This window comes from Leptonychotes weddellii, chromosome 10, assembly GCF_054177405.1.
Source record: "Leptonychotes weddellii isolate Sample4059 chromosome 10, ASM5417740v2, whole genome shotgun sequence".
NCBI classification, from domain to species: Eukaryota; Metazoa; Chordata; class Mammalia; order Carnivora; family Phocidae; genus Leptonychotes; species Leptonychotes weddellii.
Window position 1 is genome coordinate 86912809 of NC_138378.1, and position 23812 is coordinate 86936620.

The window sequence follows — 23812 nt, forward strand, 5'->3', positions numbered from 1 at the left end:
ACCCTGCCCTCTCAGTCCTTGTTTGTGGGTGATGAAGAGCAGAGGGGCACCACCCATCCTACTTTTCCAATTCTGGGCACTTAGCTCAAGGCCAAATCACGATTTCTTTTTCCCTGGAATTGAATGACCAGAGCAAGGGAAAACTCAGACTTATTTCTGTCTCTCTGTAAAACTCTTCCTGGAATTGAGGAGGGCACGTTCTGCATGGAGCACTGGGTGTTATGCACGAACAGTGAATCATGGAACACTTCATCTAGAACTAATGATGTAATGTATGGGGATTAACATAAGAATTAAAAAAATAAATAAAAATAAATAAATAAAATAAAAATAAATAAAAATAAATAAAAAAACAAAAACAAACAACTCTTCCTGGAGGCAGCATTTCTTATTGGAGGTGTAACTTCCAAAGTAACCTCAAGAATTCTGTGACGAGGCTGCATAGGTGGTCCATTGCCCAGAAGCACCATATCAGTTGTTGACACCAAGACAACATGTGGGCTTTTGCCCCTGGCGAAGACTAATGGTTTGCTTATGGAAATGATAGCTGCCGTTCATCACACGTCTCCCACGTGGGAAGGGCTGTGCTCTGTAGTGGACATTGTCCCTAATCCTAACAACTGGCAAAATGATGGACCTAGCCTTGCCTTACAGATGAAGAAACTGAGACTCAGAGTTGTTAAGACACTTGTCCAGGGTTGCACAGCCTGGCAGAGTGAGACCCTGAACCCATGAGCATTTGACTCTGGAACCCAGCTGGGCTCACCCCAGGGCCCCTCCCCTCCTCCCCACTCATCCTCTTCCGGGCCCTCGCCAGAGACTGCTGTGCCAGGGTTGAGGAGAGCCTTTTAGTTTAAAGAAAGTGTGTGAGCATGTGTGTGTGTGTAGAGGGTGTACTATTGGGTTTGGATTAGTACAGGGTAAGCTACTAGATCATCTTCTCAGGGTTAAGAAACGCTATAGCTAAAAGTTAAATCAGCATTGTTGAGTATGGACAGATATTACCCATGACCCTTCGAGTGTCGGGCAGATGGTTTTAATTCATTCACTCCCCAGATACTCCTGGAGGCCATGTCCTAGGGAGTATTGTGTGTGATGCTGTAAGCGATGGGGATGAAGGGGGCAAGATCACCGTCTGGGAGCCCTTGGTCCCTTGATGAGCCCTGCTTGTCCCATGACTAGAGCAGGCAGAACTTGACCCTCGGTGATCAGTTCTTTGGACACTTTGGCTGGTTGTGCTGTTTTGCGTGTCCCCCACAAAATGACGAGGGGCGCTGGTGGTGGTAGGGGTGACTATAAGCGCGTGCTCTCCCTGGAGATGATCGCCTGGACGCCGACCGGGGAGGAGCTCGTGCAGGTGCAGTGAACCAGCAGTACCCTAACTGCAGAGCTCCTCCTCTGCTCACTTGGGGGTGCTCGCGAGACCTCCTCTAACCAGCTGCCTTGTGTTTTCTGTCCCCTGTGCAGTACCTGCAGATGAAGTGGCCCCTCCTCGATGTCCCCTCCAGCGCCACAGTCAAGGACACCAGGTCACCATCTCCAGCACACTTGGTAAGTCTGTTTCCCCTTCAAGTGCCGGAGGGACACTGTCACTCACCTCAGCCCATGGCATTGCGTCCCCTCCGCCTTCCCGAAGCTGATGGGGCCTGGCGGTGCTGCTTCAAGTGTGTGTGCCTCGGGTGGAAGGCTGAGCGGTCAGGGGTGGAGCAGGGTTACCTGTGTGCTCTTCCGCCCCTCCCACCTCAGCACACGCACACCTACCACCTGGGATGGATGGTGTGTGATTAGCCATGCCGGCCCCGCCCTGCCTGGCAACCCTGGTCCTTCCCGCCACCCCCTCCCCCCGGGCCACCCAGGCAGCGGTGCTGTCCTTTCCCTCTGCTGGAGCTCCTTCTGCCTTGCCACTTCTCCTCATAGCTGCAGATGATTACAGTTGAAGAGGCTCTTTCGTACAGGATTTATAGAAAAGAATTAATTAAAACATATGCAAACAAGAACCCCAGCAGGGCCATGGAGGCCTTTGTGCCAAGCCCTGTGGCAACTCGGGCCCCAAAGGAAGATCGGGATGGTCCTGGGACGGGGGGAGCAGTGGGGTCCAAGCAGGTCTCGCCTCTGCGGGGCTTGCAGGGGACTGACATCCAGAAGAGATGGTCCTGGGATATTGCATTCTAGGACTTTTTCTTAGGAGCTTGGGCATCCCTAGTCTTAAGACCCACATAACCCCGCAAGCTAACTGGTGTTATGCACTGTACAGTGAGCCTCAGAATCATAGAGGGTGCAGCTAGAAGGAAACCCACTGGCATGACCTACGCATTTTACAGACAAGGAGACGTGGGGAAACATGGTGTTGTTTATAATTTTTTTTTTTTTTAAGATTTTTATTTATTTATTTGAGAGAGAGAGAGCACGAGAGGGAAGAGGGTCAGAGGAAGAAGCAGACTCCCTGCTGAGCCGGGAGCCCGATGCGGGACTCGATCCCGGGACTCCAGGATCATGACCTGAGCCGAAGGCAGTCGCCCAACCAACTGAGCCACCCAGGCGCCCCGAAACATGGTGTTGTTTAAAACATTGTTATGGGGCGCCTGGGTGGCTCAGTCTGTTAAGCGTCTGCCTTCGGCTCAGGTCATGGTCCCAGGGCCCTGGGATCGAGCCCCGCATCGGTCTCCTTGCTCAGCAGGGAGCCTGCTTCTCCCTCTCCCTCTCCCTCTACCGCTCCCCCGCTTGTGTGCGCTCTCTCTCTCTCTGTCAAATAAATAAATGAAAACCTTTTAAAAAAATTGTTATGGAAAATTTCACCTGTGCCCTTCACCCACATTCCCCCTCGTACTACACTGGGTTGTTTTAAAGTAAATCCCAGACATATTATTTCATCTCGTTCAGAACATTTTAAGATACCCTGACAGCTCTTTTTCATTAAAAGCTTAGAGTCTAGTTGAGGAGAAAGAAGATGTAAGTAGAAGATAAATAAAGGCTCGGTGAGCCCGTATGATTTGCAGTAATCGTGCGAACGGCTTACGGAGGCAGAGCCCTTGCAGGTTTATAAAGTACATCATGTGTAGTTCTCAGGTGATGGTCCCTGCCGTCCACTGGGGAGACAAGTGGGGAGAGCTGTTTCCACCATCTCTGGGAGAGACCAGCAACTGTGTTGGGAACAGTGAGCTGTGTGGTGCGGGCTGCCCCTGAGAGGCTCTGTGGCCGCACACCAAGGCCTGAGCAGCCCCAGGAATAGGCCAGGGTGGTGTCTCTGGTCCCCCAGGGTCCCATTTGGGACGGCCGAACGCAAGGTCCCAGTGCCCTCTAGTGGTCAGTCGCGGTGGCGGACATGGCACCCCACATCCACCCTGCCACAAACCTGGCCTGTCCCCTCCCGGCACAGCTGTCTCTCTACAAGTCTCTAGTCTTTGCTCATCCCCCACCCATCCTGCGGCGTCGCCCAGCCCACTCCAGCGGACCCCGAGACGCAGGGCCCTCCCTCCCCTCCTCCCTCCACATACTGTCTCTGCACATTGTCTAAAATCTCCATCTACTTTTAGAGGAAGTGAGTTCCCTTTCAAACTAGCATGGGTACTCATTGAGCTTCCCGTCCTTTCGGTTGCCCAGAGCCATCCATCTCTGAAAAATAAAATAAAAACCCTGGGTCCAGCCCTCCTCCTCCTGCGAGCATTATCTTATTTCCCTTGCGGGTGTTCACCACCGGCTTCTTCCACGAGAGCCCGACTCGCACCTCCACCACCGCATCCTTTGTTCTGCCGATCTCCTGCAGCGTGGCTCAGCTCGGCAACTGCCACCTCGTGCCCGAGTCCAAGCAGTGCCCCTGCTGTTGCTCAGCGCAGGTGGGCATCTGTCAGTTTTTACAGCCCTCTGCTTCCTGGACTCCTCCTTTCACTCCACCAGGCTCCTGTACGCAGAGATACTAACAGTTCTTTGCCCTCTCTAAGCTTTCGTTCTCTTTCTAGACTCTTTTCCTTAAGTGAATTAAGGTACCCATTCTCACTTAGTGAGTGACATAAAGATGTATGAAATCCCTAAACTCTCAACAAGGTTCCATGCCTGTAGCTCCAACAGCCAAGCAAACATTCATCCGTCGCAGGAATGTTCGCAGACGCTAATTCAGCGTGGTGGTGGAGCCAGGGGCTCCTTACTTTGTCAGACTGGAGAAGCTTGAACAGTTGACACATTGCACTGTAGATAACAAAATGGCTCATTTTCTAGTAAATTGTGGATTACCACACTGTGTATTCTAATATAGAAAAACAGAGGGGCACCTGGCTGGCTCAGTCAGTGGAGTATGTGACTCCTGATCTTGGGGTCGTAAGTTCGAGCCCCACACTGGGTGTAGAGATTACTTAAAATCTTAAAAAAAAAAAAAAAAAAAAACACAGCACAGGGGCACCTGGGTGGCTCAGTTGTTAAGCGTCTGCCTTCGGCTCAGGTCATGATCTCAGGTCCTGGGATCCAGTCCTGCATCAGGCTCCCTGCTCAGCGGGAGCCTGCTTCTCTCTCTTCCTCTGCCCCTCCCTTCTGCTCGTGCTCTCTCTCTCTCTCTCAAATAAATAAAATCTTAAAAAAAAAAAAAAAAAAAAGCTGAAACACACCTCAAAAGCTTAAGAAACATGTATTGGGGGAAACCTTAACGTTACCTTGCAATGCTACAGATACGGAGAAGACCCCCATTCTCAGTTTTCACGTCGGAGCGTCTCATTCCGATTCTGAGATATACGTGTGTGTAGGAGCAAAGCCTGACACAGTCAGGGAGCACCATCTGTGTGTCGGAGGGTGTTAACACCGTGGGCTTGAACCCCAGCCCTGCCTCTTCCTATTGGTGCAGCCTTAGCCAAGTGACTTCATCTCGCATTGCTTTGGTTTCCTTGTCTATAAAATGGGAACCAGAAGAGCACTTGACCTCAAGAATTGTGTGTAAGTGAGCCCATGCGTTGTGATGATTTTAGAATTGTGCCTGGCCCAAGGTAAGCCCTCGGTGATGGTCAGCTCACTGCTGTTGCTCACTGTTGCTACCACCCACCACTGCTGCTCTTTTTAAGACCAGGAAAGAGCGATCAAAGTACTGTTTAATGAGCAGACCAAGAGGTGAGGAGGGCCTGCATTAGGGGCCAGCGCAAGTGGACAGATCGAAAAGGTAATAGATAATGAGCCCTATAGAATCTCACATCTACTCTGCCAAGTTTATGATTTAATAGGTCTGGGGTGGAATTGTTATCTTAGTTTTTTAAGCTTCCCGGGAGATTCTAAGGGGCAGGATGGAGAATCATTGCCCTAATTGTAAATCAGAGTCGAACGGGAAGAAGGAGTTAGAGACGATCCCAGTTTACTAGGTGCTCGCTTCTCGAAGCTGGAGCTCTAAGCAGGACTTGGAGGTTTCCGGGGGTAGTTACGGAGGTCTGGACCCTGGCGTTTTTATTAGAAATTTGAAAACACTCAATTAGGAGGTTTCATTTAGAATCACAAGCAAAATATTTTAAGATGAGGTTTGCCCTGAGAGAAGGGCAAATGAAGGAAACAGCCTGCCTACTTGGCAGAGATTTAGTGAGTCATGTCAAAGCTGCCTGTCAAGGAAATGTGTATAAACAAGCCGTAACCGGGCCAGGGTGGGGATGGAGTTAAGTGTTATTACTACTTGGATTTTATGCTTTAAAAACAAGCTCTAAGAATGGAATAGCTGTGATATTTTATATGTAACGACTTGTAATATCTGATCACTGTGATCTCCTTGCATGTAGACTGTTATCCAGACCCCTCGCTGCGGCCCCCATGTGCCTGGCCCCCGTCTTTCCCTCCTCTCTCCCTGGAGTACTGTGCCCAGCCACACAAAACAAATAGATGCACTTCTAGAACATAACCAACTCAAAGATAGGAATCACGTCTGCTCTGCTCACGTTCGTTTACCCCGTGCCTGTTAGAATGCCTAGCACAGGGTAGGTGATAACGGAACCCCTATGGATGAATGGAAGAATAACTCATCAGGGGAAAGGTGATATAGCCTATAAGCCCCTCTCTCTCTCTTGCTCCATTCCCTCTTCTCATATGGGACCTTTTTTTTTTTTAAGTCTTTTTTGAAACCATGAAGGTAAGGCTTGTGCTATGTAGAACACTTGGGAAGATGCCAAAGTGCCCAGAAAAAGACCTACACACGTTTTGTGATACAGCACTTCATTCTCTTCTGTTTGTGCATGCACCTGTAAGGTGCTTTCTAGAAGATGACCAAAATGCTTCCTTTAAATAGTAAACACCCCGTTTTGCCGTTAAACATCGGGCCACTCTCAGAAACAGCTTACCGAGCCTCGTGTCCAAGGTCCGCTTGTCAGGCCAGTGCCTGGAAGCCCTCCTTCTGAAGAAGGGCCGCCTTGCTGCTCTGCCTTTGAGCCGAGAAGTCTGGCTTTGCTGAGCATGCCAGTTCTCAATTTAAAACATTTATTGAGATGTCCCTTTTAAAATTGCACAGAGGTTCTCCATCTTCTCAACAGTACACCTGCTGTGGACCCAAAGCACTTCAAAACTCACCCCATAGCCTGTTGCTGCTCTGGTCTGCCTCCAATACCGATTTCAATTCTTACTACACAGTATTAACTTTTTATTTTGACTAGTTTTTAAACTTGCAGAAAAATTACAAGAATAATACAAGGAACTCCCATATGCTCTTTATCCAGATTCGGAAATTTTGCCCTATGCTTTGCCCCTCTCTCTCTCTCTCTGTATATATGTGTGTGTGTGTATACATCCACATATATGTATGGATTTTTTTTTTTTAAAAAAAACAATTTGAGAGTAAGTTGGAGACATTGTACCCCTTTACCCTTGAATACTTTGGATGTATTTCCTAAGAATGAAGATACTGTCTTAGAATGACCACAGGACAATTATCAAAATCAAGACATGAACATTTCATATTCCTCTCTAACCCACAATATATATTCAGATTTGGGCAAATGTCCCTAATAGTGTCCATTACGGCCATGTGCTTCTCCCTGGCCAGAGCTCAATCCAAGATCACATGTGGCATTTACTTGCCATGTCCCTTGTCTCCTTTGCTGTAGCAGGGTTCCTCAGCCTTTGTCTTTCCCGACTTTGACATTTTTTGGGACGCACAGAGCAGCTATTTTGTAGACCATCCCTCCATTTGGGTTTGTTTGTTTCCTTGTGGTTGGACTCCGGTCATGTGTTTTTGGCAAGAACCCTACTGCACTGATGTCGTGTCCATTCGTCCCCATAGCAGGGATGTCAGCTTCAATCATTCAGTTAAGGTGGTGTCTGCCATGTGTATCCACTGTGACCTTGCTCTCTCTCCGCTTGTAACTAATAAGTGCTCTCTGTGGGGAGAGGCTTTGAAGCCATGTAAGTGTCCTGTTTTTCATCAAACTTTGATGATTACCTACTTCCATCCCCTTGTTAGTTTCTGCTACTGAGCATTTAGCTTTGGGGAATTCTTCCTCCTATCTTCCCGCTCATGAATCTTACCGTAGAGCAGAATGGACATGGTGACAAGTCCAATCCACGCATTGATGACCCTCACAGAAAAGATGGCAATGGCTAGAGAGGCACTAAAAAAACCAATCGACAAATAGTGTTCTTGACAAAGAGACCAAACCAACGAAAACGATAAAAGGCAATAAATAGAAGTGAAACTGGGCTTTAAAAACAGACACTTGAATTTATAGATTGGAGGAGTTCACCTGAATTCTAGAAAGGAAATGAAAATTGGCATTCACCTATGGCATCCCGACAACGATTTGAATTGTGAGGGTTTAAGCATTTTTTCCTACAAGCATTTATGCAGGAAAAAAAAGGGCCAGTGTCAAAGAAACAGAAGTAAAGGTAACATCAGGGTTTTCTTTTGCCATTTGCGATGCCGGCAAACACTGGGACAGGGAGAGTTTTGATAAGGAGAAATTTATCCCAAGAATTTTATGTGCAACCCTATTTGCAAGGACCTCAAAAATATGGCCCTGCTTAGAAGGACCCAAAACACATTCCAGTTCCCTAAACATTCTCTCTCACCCATTGCCTGGCTTTGTCTTTACGTCTTCTGTGGCTTGCCACCTATGAGGAGCTCAGAAAGCATTTAATACGGTAGTAGAGACCCTCCTGTCCTCATTTTCTTCTCTGCTCCAGTCCACTGGCGTCCTTGTGGCTCCTCAGACATGCCAAGCATCTCACAGCCACCATGTTGCTCTTCCTTCTGCCAAAATGCTCCTCCCCCACCTGTCCGCGGGCCCCACCCCCCACTTCCTTCAGGTGTTTATTCAAAAGTCATTTTCTCCTCAAGGCTTTCCCTGTTCAACCCCTTGCCCCTGACTTAGCGTTTCTCCTTAGTGTTTCTCAATATCTAAGACATTATTTTTTAATTTTGCTTATTGTCCATCTCTCCAATTAGAACATAGGTACTATGAGAATCGGTATTTGTGTCTAAATAGACGAGTCTCTAGAGCATTCGCAAGACCCGGAGCAGTACCTGGTGTATAATAGGTACAACAAAATAAACACCTGTTGCTCCCACCCCGCCGTGGTGAGACAAGAAAGGAATTTATCTGGTTGCTCCTATTGCTGTGATTAGTGTTTTCTGTAGGACCAGCTAGTTCAGCACTTCATCCATGCGATCAGAGGCCCAAGATTCTTTCCATCTCTGCTCGATCAGCCTCCAACCCTTTGGCTGCCCAACTCAGTGCCTGCTGTGTAGACAGTCTCCACAGACATTTATCCAATAAATAAAAGTGTGGGTTTCCATTTCTCTCAGCAGAGGAAAATTCTGTATAGGAAACATACATTCAGACTTCCTTTCTTTAATAAGATACAATGACAGAATGGTAAGGAGTATATGTTTTGCCTTTCAAGTAGTATTTGTTAGAGTAGAGAGTGTATGTGTGTGTGTACATACAGAGAGAGAGAGAGAGAAATGAGGTCCCACCAACTTAAATTAGGTTCCTCTGTGGCCCTAGTTCTACTATATATAAATCTTTCAATCTTATTTTCTGTACTACCAACCGGCCATCTCCCTCTGGAATATTTTACTAATTTTAAGAAAGACATGGGGGTAATTTAGGGACAGATGGTCAGAAAATAGTGAGGAGTCCAGAGACTGTGGCCAATGAGGGAAACAAAGAGAAGACCTCAGAGAACAAGGTATTTCTCTTCCAACACTTGATGCGCTCTCATTAGGTAGAGGAAATATTTATTTAAGTGATATGCTGATGTATAGGGATAGGAAAGAATTGTGGAAGGAGCTTAAGGAAGGATCTCCTAGGACCTGCAGTGGGACATATGCAAAGAAAATTGTTCTCTGTCCAAGCTTGAGCAGTGAATTCAGTTGGTTATCTCTAAAAAGCTGTGCAGACACAGGATGTTCCATTGAGGGTAGGGGGTGGGAGTGAAAACACCGTCCCTTACATCTCAATCTAAAATCATTAGGAAGAAGTTCATCTTTACTCTATGGATAATGTGAGGGGATCGACGGTAGGAATTTCACCTACTTGCTGGTTTTCAGCGTACTGCAGTTCACCTGAGCCCAGCTATGTGGATTTACACATTACTAACTTTTAACTAAAATAACCCATAAGGAAATATACAGGTAGCTTCAAAAGATTCCTGCAATATCCTTAAATTGAAAATATTACTGCTTAAGAGCACAAACCACCAGCCAGCAAACAAAACACGGCAGAACTGATACTTTTAGTTGTATGACCAAAAAAATTTGGAGACCCCTCCCCCCACCCCTGGCCTAACTAATCATCTGTCACAGATAGAATCGGGGTAACACTGAACATTGCGGCCGGAGCCAGCAAGTCCTTGGAAATCCTCCTTCTTGGGCCATTGAATGTTCTCAGCAGATAGCCCTGCCTTGGGGGAAACAGGTCCCCTTCTGGCCCCCACAGAGAAGGTCGCCTCCAGCAGTGAACAGCAAATGGATGTAGGTAGAACAGATTTCTTAAATGTATAAAATCAGATACAGTCAGCAACCCAGAGGACTCTCAGTATCTTCCCTGGGCAGTCTGTTGGCGAGTCTGTGGCTGCTTGTGAGTGGTACCACAAAGTGAAGGCTCATCTTTGCCAGATCTACAAAACTTTATGCTTCTGATATCTGAAATCAGGATCGGGAAGAAAAGAGAATAGTGTGGGAACAGTAGGAGCCAGGAGGCTCTGTGGAGGCCTCCAGCAAGTTCCTGAGACAAGCAGGAGAGGGATGGAGGAGAGGGGCCTTGTGGAGAGGTGGTTTCTCTGTCTATGTTGGAGCTGTGTGGTGCTAGCTTTACTTTGACCTTGAATTTAAGTCCTGAATGGTGGGAGACAAGGCACTGTTTCCTCGGGGACAAGGAATTTAAAGAAGGTTGGCTACGGGACGCCTGGGTGGCTCAGTCGGTTAAGCGTCTGCCTTCAGCTCAGGTCATGATCCCAGGGTCCTGGGATCGAGTCCCGCATCGGGCTCCCTGCTCCACGGGGAGCCTGCTTCTCCCTCTGCCTCTGCCTCTGCCTCTCTCTATCTCTCATGAATAAATAAATAAAATCTTTAAAAAATAAAGAAAGAAAGAAGGTTGGCTTGCACCAGCTCTAGAAACAGACTAAAATGTTCGAGAGGCACTTGAACTGGAAAAGGGTTGGGTCTGCGTGACTGCAGAAGGATTCAGGCCCGAGATGGCTCTGAGATGCTCTCCAGATAAATCTGGCCTCGGCTACAGTGCTGAGTGAACCCTGTGCCTCCGCCTGCGCACATTGTTTGCGCGGGGTTTTCCACTGAGAGGTGTAGACTGGTTCCCAGCATTCCTACCCTTGGCCTGAGTGTATGCTGTAGACATCCTGCTCCTGAGGGTAGCTGAGGAGAGTAAAGAACGGAAACTTTTACTGGAACGGTAGCCTCCAAGGAGAGCCTTCCCTGGGTCAGCTCCAAAGAGAGCAATTCTCGATTATCGGTGCCAGAGGCTGCCTCTTCCCAGACTGACTTAGGAAGAGTTTACCCTCCTTTCTCTTTCTGTGAACCCACCACCTCCCAGTCCATTTTCTAGACAATGATGCCACCTAATGGGAACCAAGAATAACTCACAGAGCATTTAAGTGAGGATACTTACACTTTTTAATGTAACTCACATTTCCCGGCCTTGTCCTTTGCTACCTATTCAGTGCTGTGTACCAGCTTCTGATGGGGCCAGACTCAACAGCACATGGGCAGTCAGGGTTTCATAATGCTAGAAAGTATGTTTAGATGGGTATACATACATACATTAAAGAATCACATTGTACACTTCAAATATATTACACTTTTATTTGTCAGTTATACCTCAGTAAAGCTAACAAACGGGGGTGCCTGGGTGGCTCAGTCGGTTAAGCGTCTGCCTTCGGATCAGGTCATGATCCCGGGGTCCTGGGATCGAGCCCCTCGTCGGGCCTCCCTCTCCCTCTGTGCTCGCTCTCTCTCGCTCTCTCTCAAGTAAACTATAAAAACATCCTTTAGGGGCACCTGGGTGGCTCAGTTGGTTAAGCGACTGCCTTCGGCTCAGGTCATGATCCTGGAGTCCCGGGATCGAGTCCCGCATTGGGCTCCCTGCTCGGCAGGGAGTCTGCTTCTCCCTCTGACCCTCCCCCCTCTCATGTGCTCTCTCTCATTCTCTCTCTCTCAAATAAATAAATAAAAATCTTTAAAAAAAAAAAAGAAGAGAAAAACATCTTTTAAAAAAAGCTGAAAGGGCGCCTGGGTGGCTCAGTTGGTTGGGCGACTGCCTTCGGCTCAGGTCATGATCCTGGAGTCCCGGGATCGAGTCCCGCATCGGGCTCCCTGCTCGGCAGGGAGTCTGCTTTTCCCTCTGACCCTCTCCCCTCTCATGCTCTCTCTATCTCATTCTCTCTCTCAAATAAATAAAATCTTTAAAAAAATTTTAAAAAGCTGAAAACATTAATTTAATAAAAGATGGTTATAAATGATGTAAATCGATAAGTAAAAAACCAGATCTATAAAGAAGTAGAAATGAATGGAGATACACCAAAATGTGGGTTAGGCTAGTGTGATTATGTTTTCTTTTCTCTCTTTTTTTAAAGGTTTTATTTATTTATTTGAGAGAGAGAGGGAGAGCATGAGCAAGGGCAAGAACAGAGAGGGAGGGAGAGGGAGGGGGAAAGAGTCTCAAGCAGACTGCATGGAGGACGGAATCTGATGCCCAGCTCAATCCCACCAACGGGAGATCATGACCTGAGCCAAAACCAAGAGTCTATCGCTTAACTGACTGAGCCACCCAGGTGCCCCTGATTGTGTTTTCTAAATGCTGTATAATACAGTTTGTATTTCTTTCTTCTGTATTCACCATAAGTATCCTTTTTAATATAGACAGTAATTAAAGTTGGAAAATACAGAAAGAGAAACAAGAAAAAAAATTACCCATAGTTCCACCACTCAAACATACCTACTGTTTACATTTTGGTGTGCTTCTGGTCTTTTTTTTTTTAAACATAGAGTTTTATATATTTTTTAAAAATTGTAATCATTCTGGGGGCTCCTGGGTGACTCAGTTGGTTAAGCATCTGACTCTTGATTTTGGCTCAGGTCATGATCTCGGCTCAGGTCGTGATCTCAGGGTCATGAGTTCGAGCCCCGCATCGGGCTCTGCGCTCAGCACAGTCTGTTTCTCCCTCTCGCTCTCCTCTCCCCACTCACACACACTCTCTCTCACACACAAATAAATAAAATCTTTTTTTATTTTATTTTATTTATTTGACAGAGAGAGAGACAGCGAGAGAGGGAACACAAGCAGGGGGAGTGGGAGAGGGAGAGGGAAAAGCAGGCTTCCTGCTGAGCAAGGAGCCCGAGGCGGGGCTCGATCCCAGATCCCAGGACCCTGGGACCATGACCTGAGCCGAAGGCAGACACTTAATGACTGAGCCACCCAGGCGCCCCCAAATAAATAAAATCTTTAAAAAAAAATTGTAATCATTCTGTGTAATTCTTTTATCATTTATTATCACTTTAATAATAATTCTGTTGCTTTTATGATACTAAAAATCATCCTTTAGACAAAGCTGTTTCCAGGAAACCCAAATGCATCATTTAGATACATTAGGTTCCAAGAAATCTGACCTTAAAATAATTTCTATACTCTTATTTGCGCTATATGTTCATGTACATGGAGACACCTTCGAAAGCCAGCAAGGAAACAGGGGAAAAATAATTTTAGAGTTTGTAGGCAATGTCAAAGGAGCCCCCGGTGGTTGGGAGGTGATAGGAAGTTGTTCCAGTGGGGTCCCGAAGCGCCTGGTCATGTGCCGGCGCCACCTAGTGGTTACGGTTATGAACAGTCTGAATTCTCTGCCTCCCATCTGCGGGTCTGGGAGCTGGCATCCTGGTTGGGGACCTTGCTCCAGTACCCTGCCTCTTGTCTCTGCTTAACCGACTGGAAGTAGAACAAGAATACTGTCAGCACGGATACATAAACGTACAGATTGGAGTTTGCGTTATGAACACCAAATGGGCACCGTGAGAAAGGAAAAAAGGGTTCCCAGAATCTATGAAATGAAAAATTCAAATGGGAAGACAGCAGTTTGGAATTCTAGCCCTTGGGCTGCCTGCAAATCATTATCCATCTTGCAGATCTCTTTTTAGAGCAAATCTCTTCTCCACTTGTAACTCATTTACCTTATTATGCAAAAAAAAGAAAAATGTATGTCAGTTCTTTCTCTCTGACAGATATGTTTTGATTGGGCTCTTGGGGACACAGGTATTACCAGAGAAAACCCTCTGGTTTGTTAGAGCCGCAAAGGGCCGGTATGAATCCAGTTCTGCCATTTATTAGCTCTGTGTTCTGAGCTAAGCCACTTAATCCTTCTGAGCTCAGTTTTCTCATCCCGCAAATGGGGATAATCATAGCTAATGTGCTAAGTTATAATAAGGAGCAGATGTATTGCCTAGTGCTGTGCTTATAGTGGGGTGCTCAATATATTGTAGCTCTTTTGGGGCGCCTGGGTGGCTCAGCCAGTTAAGCATCTGCCTTCAGCTCAGGTCATGATCCCAGGGGCCTGGTATCAAATCCTCGTCAGGCTCCCTGCTCGCCCAGGAGTCGGCTTCTCCCTCTCCCTCTGCCCCTCCCCCCTGCCTGTGCACTAGCTCTCTCTCTCTCAAATACATAAAATCCTTTTTAAAAATTGTAGTTGTTGGGCCCCTGGGTGGCTCAGTTGGTTAAGCGACTGCCTTCAGCTCAGGTCATGATCCCAGGGTCCTGGGATCGAGTCCCACATCGGGCTCCCTGCTCAGCGGGAAGCCTGCTTCTCCAATCTCCCACTCCCCCTGCTTGTATTCCTGCTCTCGCTCTCTCTCTCTCTGTCAAACAAATAAATAAAAATCTTTAAAATAAATAAATAAAATAAAAATTGTAGTTGTTTTTATAAGAAAACTCCTTATTGTTAAGTCAGATGAGATTAAAACAATTTAATCCAGTTCACCAATTGTAGGACACACAGGTTTTTCCCATTTTCATATCTGAAATCAGGGTGCCTCAATGGCATGCCAGTGTTTTTCTTCTTCTTAATAGTTCTATAGAATAATGGTACTTCTTACATTCGCTGGTGTTTTAAAGGAAGAATGGTAATTAGGTAGCAGTGTTTGAAGTGCTACAGAGAGACCTGTTTTAAGTGCTCTTGGATTGTGTCTGAAAAGCCTGAACATGACAGCTGGTTCCATGAGGTCTGACGAGGACAATTCCCCACTGGTCTGTTCCCAGTCTCAGACTTGAACTTGTGAGCTACTATTTCTATGAAATCTATTTGGAAAGGGTGTGTTGAACCTTTTAAAGCTCACTGAGGTTACACAGAGCACAGCTGATAATTCAATAGCCTGGAGCATTTAGCACCGCACAGCATACATGAGGTGAATGTATGTTGTTTTGAAGAGGGGATTTTGGAGGGTGGGTGTAATCCCTCCTCTTAATTCTGTTGGTTCTTTCCCGATGTGTAGACTGCTCCTTTCTCTCCAGGGCTGTTTGAGGGCTGGATGGGCTGTTGCGTGGAAAATACCTGGCACGTATTGAACACAGTATATAACAGCAGGTTGGACTCTGTCTTCTTGGCAACTGTGCCTAGTCTTTTTCTCTCTGTCTTTCAGTCTAATAAAGTTCCTGTTGTTCAGCCCCCGCATCACATGCACCCGTTGACGCCCCTCATCACCTACAGCAACGACCACTTCTCCCCTGGCTCCCCTCCCACGCACCTCTCCCCAGAGATCGATCCAAAGACAGGTGAGTCATCCAACGCTCAGGCTGGCCCCCATGCAGAGCTCCAGTGGGCCAGGCTTGTCTTCTCGGGGAACATCACGGCCCTGGAATCAGGCAGCCCTGGCTTCAGGTCATGTCTCCAACTCCCAAGAGCCCATTACCTTGCCCACCAACGTTAGCCTTTTCATATTTTTCATCTGTGTTTCCTGTGTCCCTTTCACATCGTAGAGGCATTGTGAGGATAAAAGGAAATTATATGAGGCAATGCACAGGGCCTGGCTCCACAGTGGAGAATCTCTTAATACTTTGGGGGTGGACTGAGCTGGACGTGGCGGGAAATCTTCTGCATTGACCTTGAAGTCTAGCCCAGCTGTGGGCTGTGTCTCTGTGCCTCCCTTAACCAAGACCTTTGCCTTATACTGAACATTTTCAAAAGTAACCAGTCTGACCCGTCTTCTAAGTATAGCTGTAAAGCACTAAGGTTGAGCTGGCTTTTATTTATTTTTTTTAACTTGTTCACCAGAGCTGTCCATCCCAGGGAGACATAGCCTCATCAAATTCCCAGAGTGGTCATGGCTCAAAGCATTTTTGGAGCCCCTGTTTAAAGAGAAATCACAGTTACTGTAAGTTACAGATAATGAGGAGGACAAATGTGGCATAGAAATGCAAAGTTTACTTCTCCATGAATGGGGTAGGTTCTGAAGAGGAGGAGGAGTTAGCAGATGACTCGGGGGATATCTTGGGTCTCTCAGTCCAGGATTTCGAGGCCCTTTCTTGGATGACTCCTGTATAAGCAGCTGGAAATTACTCCTAATGACAGAGGTGGGATCCAGGTAGCCAGAGAGAAGCCGTGTTAGTCCTGCCTTCCCTGAAAATGTCCTTGACCCCAGCAGAGCTGGGGAGGTGACAGGGCCAGGGTACTGAAAGAAAGGCCTTCCAAGCTCCAGCACGCCTGGGGACATAGGGCAAGGGACTTCCAGTTTGGTGTTAGTTCCAGGTGCTGTGGTAGGGCCAAGGAACAGACTGACACGTGTCTCTTTGAAGCAGGAATCCCCCGGCCCCCTCACCCATCCGAGCTGTCTCCATATTACCCACTGTCTCCTGGAGCTGTTGGACAAATCCCCCATCCCCTCGGCTGGCTCGTCCCACAGTAAGGAAACTCACCGCCTTCCTTCCTTATGCCGAGCTCTGCCTCCTGTACCTGCAGCACCCCCACCCCCCACAGTGGGGTCTTCTCCCCAAAGCCCACGGCTCTTACTCGCACTTCCTCCTTCCTGCCCTTTATCATGCTTTCTTCCCAGCCCGCTCTCCTTCCCTGTCCTGAACAGTCCCACCATAGCCAGTGTGCTGACCAGATGTCCTTACTCCTGGCCCTTCTAGGCAAGGACAGCCCATGTACTCCCTCCCTCCTGGTGGCTTCCGGCACCCCTACCCTGCCCTCGCCATGAACGCCTCAATGTCCAGGTGAGTCCCGGGACTGGGTCTGGGAGCGTGACGTGGCCTTGTAGAGAATGGCCCTCTACGAGTGTCCTTGCCATTTCTGACCATTCAAAAAGCTTTCTCTGGCCCTAAACTAGGAGGCATGGGCTCACCTTTCCTCCCCACCCCTCTTTGCTAAGGGACCTCCTCGTGCCCCGTGGTCGGAGTGGAGGCCACAGACTCGGCCTCACTCCTTCCCCACCTCTCTAAGGGAAGAATTTCAAGGCCCTAGCCCTTAGCCTCCCACCACGTCCCCCCCACGTGCCAGGCTTCGTGGCACTGAAGCCAGGGGCTGGGAGAAGATGACTTTTTCCTGAAACGATGTCAGGAGAGGGAACAGTAAAGGGGGCTTCTGTCTCAGGGGCCAGATCTACGTGACAGTGGCACCTCTGGTGACAAAGGAGGTGCAAGCCCCAGCATACGCCCTTATTTCCCCACTGTGCCCCCTGGCCTCTGGCCTGCTCCACCTTCTTTTGCGTTCGGTTTTCATCCTACCCGCTTCCAGCATCAGATAGAGGAGGCCTGCGCATTTGTGCGGGAAGGGAGGTTTGTCGGGTGCTCGCGGGCCCGTGAACGCGCTCCCAGTCCTCAGAGGCTGCCCTGGCAGAGGCGTTTGCCCAGCTCTGCCGCCAGGGCAGGCGGCCACCGCGTCCTCTGCCGGGTGACAAGCATTCAGCCCGAACCCCTGTGTCGTCCCTTGTTTCCCACATGGTACACAGCCTGGTTTCCAGCCGGTTCTCTCCTCACATGGTGGCTCCGGCCCACCCTGGTCTGCCCACCTCAGGGATCCCCCACCCCGCCATCGTCCCCCCCATCGTCAAGCAGGAGCCGGCGCCCCCCAGCCTCAGCCCGGCCATGAGCGCGTGAGTATCAGGCGGCCTGGGTGCGGGGCGGCTGGTGTCTGAGCAGCAAACGCCGTGTACTTGGCCCCCCCGGGGGCCTTTAGCAGGCGGCCAGCAGCCTCCCTCCGCAGCATCCTCCTCTCTCCTGGGGATTGCTCCCACGCTCGCTGAGAGCCCCCTTTGCGCACAGTCAGGGGAGTTTGACGGGATTTGGGGGCCCAAAGAGAACCCGGGAGCGCTTTTGGCTTCCTTCCCCCTCCCCCACACAGGGGAAAATGTGAGCCCTGAAGGGAGGAATTTCGCCAGGTCACACTGTCACCAAGGCCAGGGCTTTGTCCGCTGAGCCATACAGCCAGCGGGAAAGCCCAAGTTAGCACCCCCTGGCGCAGGAGACCCCCTCTTGCTTCTGCCCCCTCCCTGTCACCTGTGGCCGGCGCCCCTCCCCACCACCTCTGCTCCTTCCTCAGGGAACTAGCCCCTCACAGGACACGGCCTGAGGCCATCCCGCGGCTGGGAGCCGCTCATGGGGGTGCTCAGGTGCTGCGAGCAGCCTGACCGGCCGAGCGCCCGAGCAGCTCCTGGCCGCTCGCCGGGGGCAGGCGGCCCTTGGCCTCAGCGAGGGGCGGGGGTCGCGGCCCGGGTGGCCACCGACGCGCGCTAACCGCCAGCTTTGTGCCTTCCCAGGAAATCACCCGTCACGGTGAAAAAGGAGGAAGAAAAGAAACCCCACGTGAAGAAGCCTCTGAACGCCTTCATGTTGTATATGAAGGAGATGAGGGCCAAGGTGGTGGCTGAGTGCACCCTGAAGGAAAGCGCGGCCATTAACCAAATCCTGGGAAGGAAGGTAAGGCCCGCTCTCGGCCCGGGCCGCGGGGGCGGCGTCCCCTGCACTCCTCGCTCCCTGTCACCTCTGACCCTCTCTCCGCAGTGGCACAACCTGTCCCGAGAAGAACAGGCCAAGTACTACGAACTGGCCCGGAAGGAGCGGCAGCTTCACTCGCAGCTCTACCCGACCTGGTCAGCCCGGGACAACTACGTAAGTGGCGCGGCGGGCCCGGAGAGCAGCCCCGGGGAGCAGGAGGCGGCCCCGCTTCCGGAGGCCTCTTAGGGCCCGGGAGGAGGCTGTCTTTCGCCTTCCGTTCTCAGGAGATCAGCAAGGACGTGGCTTTGGCGTCCTAAGGACCGACGTGAATTTGTACCCCTCTCATTTGAAGTGGACTCAGCCCTTGATTCTATAATTCAGGACGCCGCGCGAGCTGTGTCCGGGCTCTGGTTGGGGGGGGGCGGGTGTTGCGGGCCCAAGGGCTCCGAACCTGGGGCTCAGAGAGCGATGTGGAGCCCCGGCTGGCATTGCTAATAACTCCTCGAAAGTAGACAGGTTTTTGTATGTCTGTTCTCATTTGCTTTTTATTTCTGGTAAGAGGCTTCAGAGCTGTCTTAGATTTTCGGTGGGGCCTGAGTCCCCTCAGAAAAGATCAAGAACCACACTGCTCCAGGGCGGGAAATGGAAAAATAAGCCCGCGGGCACTGAAGGGATGAGGCCTTCCAAGAAGGCCAGGACCCCGGGTTGGAGGGAAGAATCGAGTGGGGACGGGAGGGCACCTTCCAGCAAGGCTCATTCTGCCTCCTCAGAGGCTTCCGTGGGTGCGTGACCCGAGCAGCTCCCCTCCGCCGCCGGCTCCCTCCCCCAGGGAGGGGCAGGGGCAGTATGGGCCATATCCTGTCCTCCCCCACTTCGGGTCTGGGAGTCCCCCCGAAAAGCCAGTCATTCTGCCCCTTGGTTACCCTTTCTGTGGCCATAATTTTCAGGGTAAGAAAAAGAAGAGGAAGAGAGAAAAACAGCTGTCACAGACACAGTCCCAGCAGCAAGTCCAAGAGGCAGAGGGTGAGTGAGTCCTTAGGAGGGCACCGGCTCTTCTAACTGCCATCACAGCGGCACCTGTCGTGCATCGTTCCGGGGTCTCTGTAGGGTTCAGCGACAGCGCTGTTTGATCGTAGCCACCATTCTCAGGGCCTCTGCCTCATGGGAGCCTCCTGCATACTCGGGTGGGTGTTATTATCGCCCCCTTTTATTTATTTAAAGATTTTTAAAATTTATTTGACAGAGAGAGACACAGCGAGAGAGGGAACACAAGCAGGGGGAGGGGCAGAGGGAGAAGCAGACCCCCCGCTGAGCAGGGAGCCCGATGCGGGACTCGATCCCGGGACTCCAGGATCATGACCTGAGCCGAAGGCAGCCGCTTAACCGACTGAGCCACCCAGGGGCCCCATCACCCCCTTTTAGAGATGACGAATAAAGAGGCTCAGAGAGGGTGGACCTTCCCAGTCACTCTGCTTGTTAAATGGCAGAGGCAGGATTTGATGCCACCACTTTCCCACGTCAAAATGTAGGCACTTTTCAATTCATTTGAGTTGCATCTTATTTGAGGGTTCTAAAAATCGATGTACCAGGCAAAAATGAATGGTATCTGCAATTATCTTTGAAATTCCCTCAGGAGCGGGGCACGTGAGAGATGGACATGCCACCTATTCGTGAACCAAATAGAAGCAGGTGTTCCTCCAAGGTTGGGTTGGTTGAACACCCAAGGAAATACTTTGCTTGGTTTCGGGGTCACTTTGTGCCAAAATTATGTACTGCGTCTTTTCACACCGGAATCTCACCTAGCATGGTGACCTCTCATCTCGTGCTCACTCTGGACATTACAGAACTGCTGGTACCAGCTAAAGTGCTTTTAATCTCTTTTCTCTCTCTCCCTCTCTCTCCCTCTCTCTCCCTCTCTCTCCCTCTCCGTCATCGATGTGATTTGTATATTTATTTACGTAGGCGTACACATAAGTGAAGGATGTACGTGCTGCACGGTCCCTTGTATACCTCCCCGCTCCGCAGGTGCTGTGCTATCTCCCATAGCACCACAAGCCAGAGATTTTAAAGCAAATCGAATGGAGATCCGTCTCCAAAAGGCTGAGATTTAGGCAGGGAAGGGGATGATGTGATAGCCTGAGTTCTCTTCCCTCCTATCAGATACCGAATAGGTCTTTGGCATTTTGGCATTGCCCCTTCTCAATGCTCTAGGTGTCCCCAGTGCGGCTTCCTCATCTTGAAAGCCTGGATTTCGGGCCCCTGCCCTTCCCTCCCAGTAGGCGTTCTTGTGTTCCGCCTCACCCCCAGTACTCGCTGCTCAGTCTTTCTTGTGTTTTGTCCCCATAGGTGCTCTGGCCTCCAAAAGCAAGAAGCCATGTGTTCAGTACCTGCCCCCTGAGAAGTCCTGTGACAGCCCTGCCTCTTCCCACGGCAGCATGCTGGACTCCCCGGCCACCCCCTCCGCAGCCTTGGCGTCCCCGGCTGCCCCCGCGGCGACGCACTCGGAGCAAGCCCAGCCCCTCTCCCTCACCACCAAGCCGGAGAGCCGGGCCCAGCTGGCTTTACACTCGGCTGCCTTCCTGTCAGCCAAGGCGACAGCCACTTCCTCCGGCCAGATGGGCAGCCAGCCCCCGCTCCTCTCCCGGCCGCTCCCCCTCGGGTCCCTGCCCACAGCTCTGCTGACTTCTCCCCCCTCCTTCCCGGCCGCGCTCCATGCCCACCAGGCCCTCCCAGTCCTCCAGGCCCAGCCTCTTTCCTTGGTCACCAAGTCTGCCCACTGAGCTGCCCCCTGACCTATGCAGGCTGTCAAGTGACTCGTTGAGTAGTAATGATTCAGAAGAAAAAAGAAAAAAAAAAAGGAAACTTTATTGGTCAATATTTGACCACTCTGGACTGTTCTGTAAAGTGACTGGTAGCAACAGCACTTTACGTTTTGTAGATGTAACCAGTAGCTGATCTTAAGGCTTTTTTAAAAAACAAAACAAAACAACAAAAAAAAAATCTTTAAAAGAAAGAGAACTGAAAAGTAGTGTGTTATTCTTCTTCCTGTACGTGCAGTGGTGGATGGACCTGGGCAGAAGACCCCTTCCTCTCTACCTCTTTCCCTTTCTGCCCTGCTCCCCCTTCTCAGCGCTCCCACGTGCCCCCCTCCCCTTCCTGGTCCACATGTCGGCCATGGCTGGACTTCTAGCCTGTTACCTCTTCCTCTAGATCCCATTCCTGGACATTCCCTTTGACCTCACCAAGTTTTTCTCCTTCGCCCAACTGCCTTCATCTTCGTCCTCTGCCCAGTGTAAGACTGTCATCACATGAGAAGCCACCTTTGCCTGATTTGTCTTCACCAGCGTCCCCTTTCCCTCAGTGGGCCCTCACACAACAGCCTCCAGCTCTGGGTGGGCAAAGAGGTCCTCTGAAATGGTTCTTTCCCACATTGAAAGGGATTCAAGGTGCCCGCCACTTTCTCGGTGAAGAAGTCTCTGTGCCACCCCCTCACCAGTCAAGACCTCCCTTCACTGTCCCAGAGTGGCAGATGGGACCCGGCCCCAAGGCCTGGCTCTTGTCCCCTGGGTCAGTGCTAGCACAATCTGCCAAAGGTCTAAACGCCCTCCTCCCTCCCCCTATCACCTCACATGCTTCTTCTGTGTGTATTTCTTTTTGTTTTTATGGGGTTTTTTGGAGCAATTTAAACTTCCAGTTGTTTATTTTCACAAAAGAAAATAAAATTGCAGTTGCAAGACCTTTTCTGAGTATTTCAATCCTTTTGTTGAATCAAGCCCCCATCTTCATAGCAAGCCCTGTGCTAGATTTTTGCAGGGGGTTGGAGAGGAGAATACGAAAACATGCCTGACAAAAATTCAACCCAACTTCCAGCCTCAAATGTACAGAGACCCGTCAATATCGATAACTGAGATCCAAAGAGAGTAATCTTTATTTTTCTTTGTTTTCTTATAATTGCCAGGATGTAAGGGGCATCCTTTGGTTGTTTTGCATGGTACCTAGCGCGGCAGTTTCTTTTATAACAGCCTTACTGAGCTATAATTCACATAACATGCAATTTACCCATTTAAAGTGTACAATTCAGTAGGTTTCCGTATGTTCAAGTTGTGTATCCATAATCACAGTCAACTTTAGAACATTTTCATCACCTTGAAAAGGAACCCCAGACCCTTTAGAAGTCACCCCCATTTCTTGCCTTCACACCCTGCAGTCCCAGGCAACAACTAATCTATTTTCTGTCTCTGGATTTGTCTATCCTGGACACGTCACTTAAATGGAATCATATAGGGGCTGCCTGGCTGACTCAGTTGGAAGAGCATGCAACTCCTGACCTCTGGGTGGTGAGTTCAAGCCCCACATTGGGTGTAGAGATGACTTAAATAAATAAAACTTTTAAAAAAATAATAAATGGGATGATACAACATATGGTATTTGTGTGTGTGCATGGGTGTGTTGGGTTTTTTTTGCTTTTAGTAGGCGCCCCACCCAACGTGGGGCTTGAACTCATGACCCTGCGATCAGGGTCATAGGCTTTACTGACTGAGCCAGGCAGGTGCCCCACATATGGTCTTTCTCACTGACTTCTGTCAACCTACTATTTTCAAGGTTCATCCACGCTGTAGCATATATCAGTACTTCATTCCCTTTTTTATTTTTTACTTATTTATTTTTAGGGGGGAGATGGGGGGTGGGTGGGGGTGGGTGCAGAGGGAGAGGGAGAGAGAATCTTTTTTTTTTTTAAAGATTTTATTCACTTGAGACACAGAGATACAGAGAGAGAGAGAGAGCATGAGCAGGGGGAGAGGGAGAAGCAGGCTCCCCGCTGAGCCAGTAGCCCGATGTGGGGCTCCATCCCAGGACCCTGGGATCGTGACCTGACCCAAAGGCAGACGCTCAACCATCTGAGCCACCCAGGCGCCCCAGTGGGAGAGAGAATCTTCAGCAGGCTCCACACCTAGGGCAGAGCCCCACATGGGGCTCCATCTCACGACCCTGAGATCATGACCTGAGCCAAAAACAAGGGTTGGACGCCTAACCCACTGAGCCAACCCAGGCGCCCCTCCTTTATTTTTTGATGGTAAAATATATGTGACATAAATTTGCCATTTTAACTATTTGTAAATGTACAAGTCACTGGCACTCATTCCATTCACAATGTTGTATCACCACCACCACTATTTCCAAAACTTTTCATCCCCTTGAACAGAATCTATATGACCACTGAGTCATTACCCCTCCCCCCAGCCCCACTCCCCCCAGCCCCTGGTGACCTCATCCACTTGCTCATTCCATGAATTTGCCTATTCCAAGTAGTCCGTGTAAGTGGAATCCTAAACTATCTGCCCTTTTGTGCCTGCCTTAGCCCACGGTTCTCCAGCATTGTCCGCATTCTAGCATGGATTAGCATTTCATTCCTCTTTTTTTTTAAAGACTTGATA

General features: G+C 49.6%; 1 protein-coding gene across 1 annotated transcript; it reads left to right on the plus strand.

Moving 5' to 3' along the window:
* Positions 1-1446: 1446 nt before the first annotated feature.
* LOC102731685 (transcription factor 7-like 1) lies at positions 1447-22115 on the plus strand. Its single transcript, XM_006738828.3, has 9 exons — positions 1447-1551; positions 15086-15218; positions 16242-16344; positions 16575-16658; positions 17393-17536; positions 18200-18359; positions 18444-18551; positions 19325-19400; positions 20724-22115. Exons 1-9 carry the CDS (start codon positions 1477-1479, stop codon positions 21155-21157), a joined length of 1317 nt encoding a protein of 438 aa, XP_006738891.1. The 5' UTR covers positions 1447-1476; the 3' UTR covers positions 21158-22115.
* The last annotated feature ends 1697 nt before the right edge of the window (positions 22116-23812 follow it).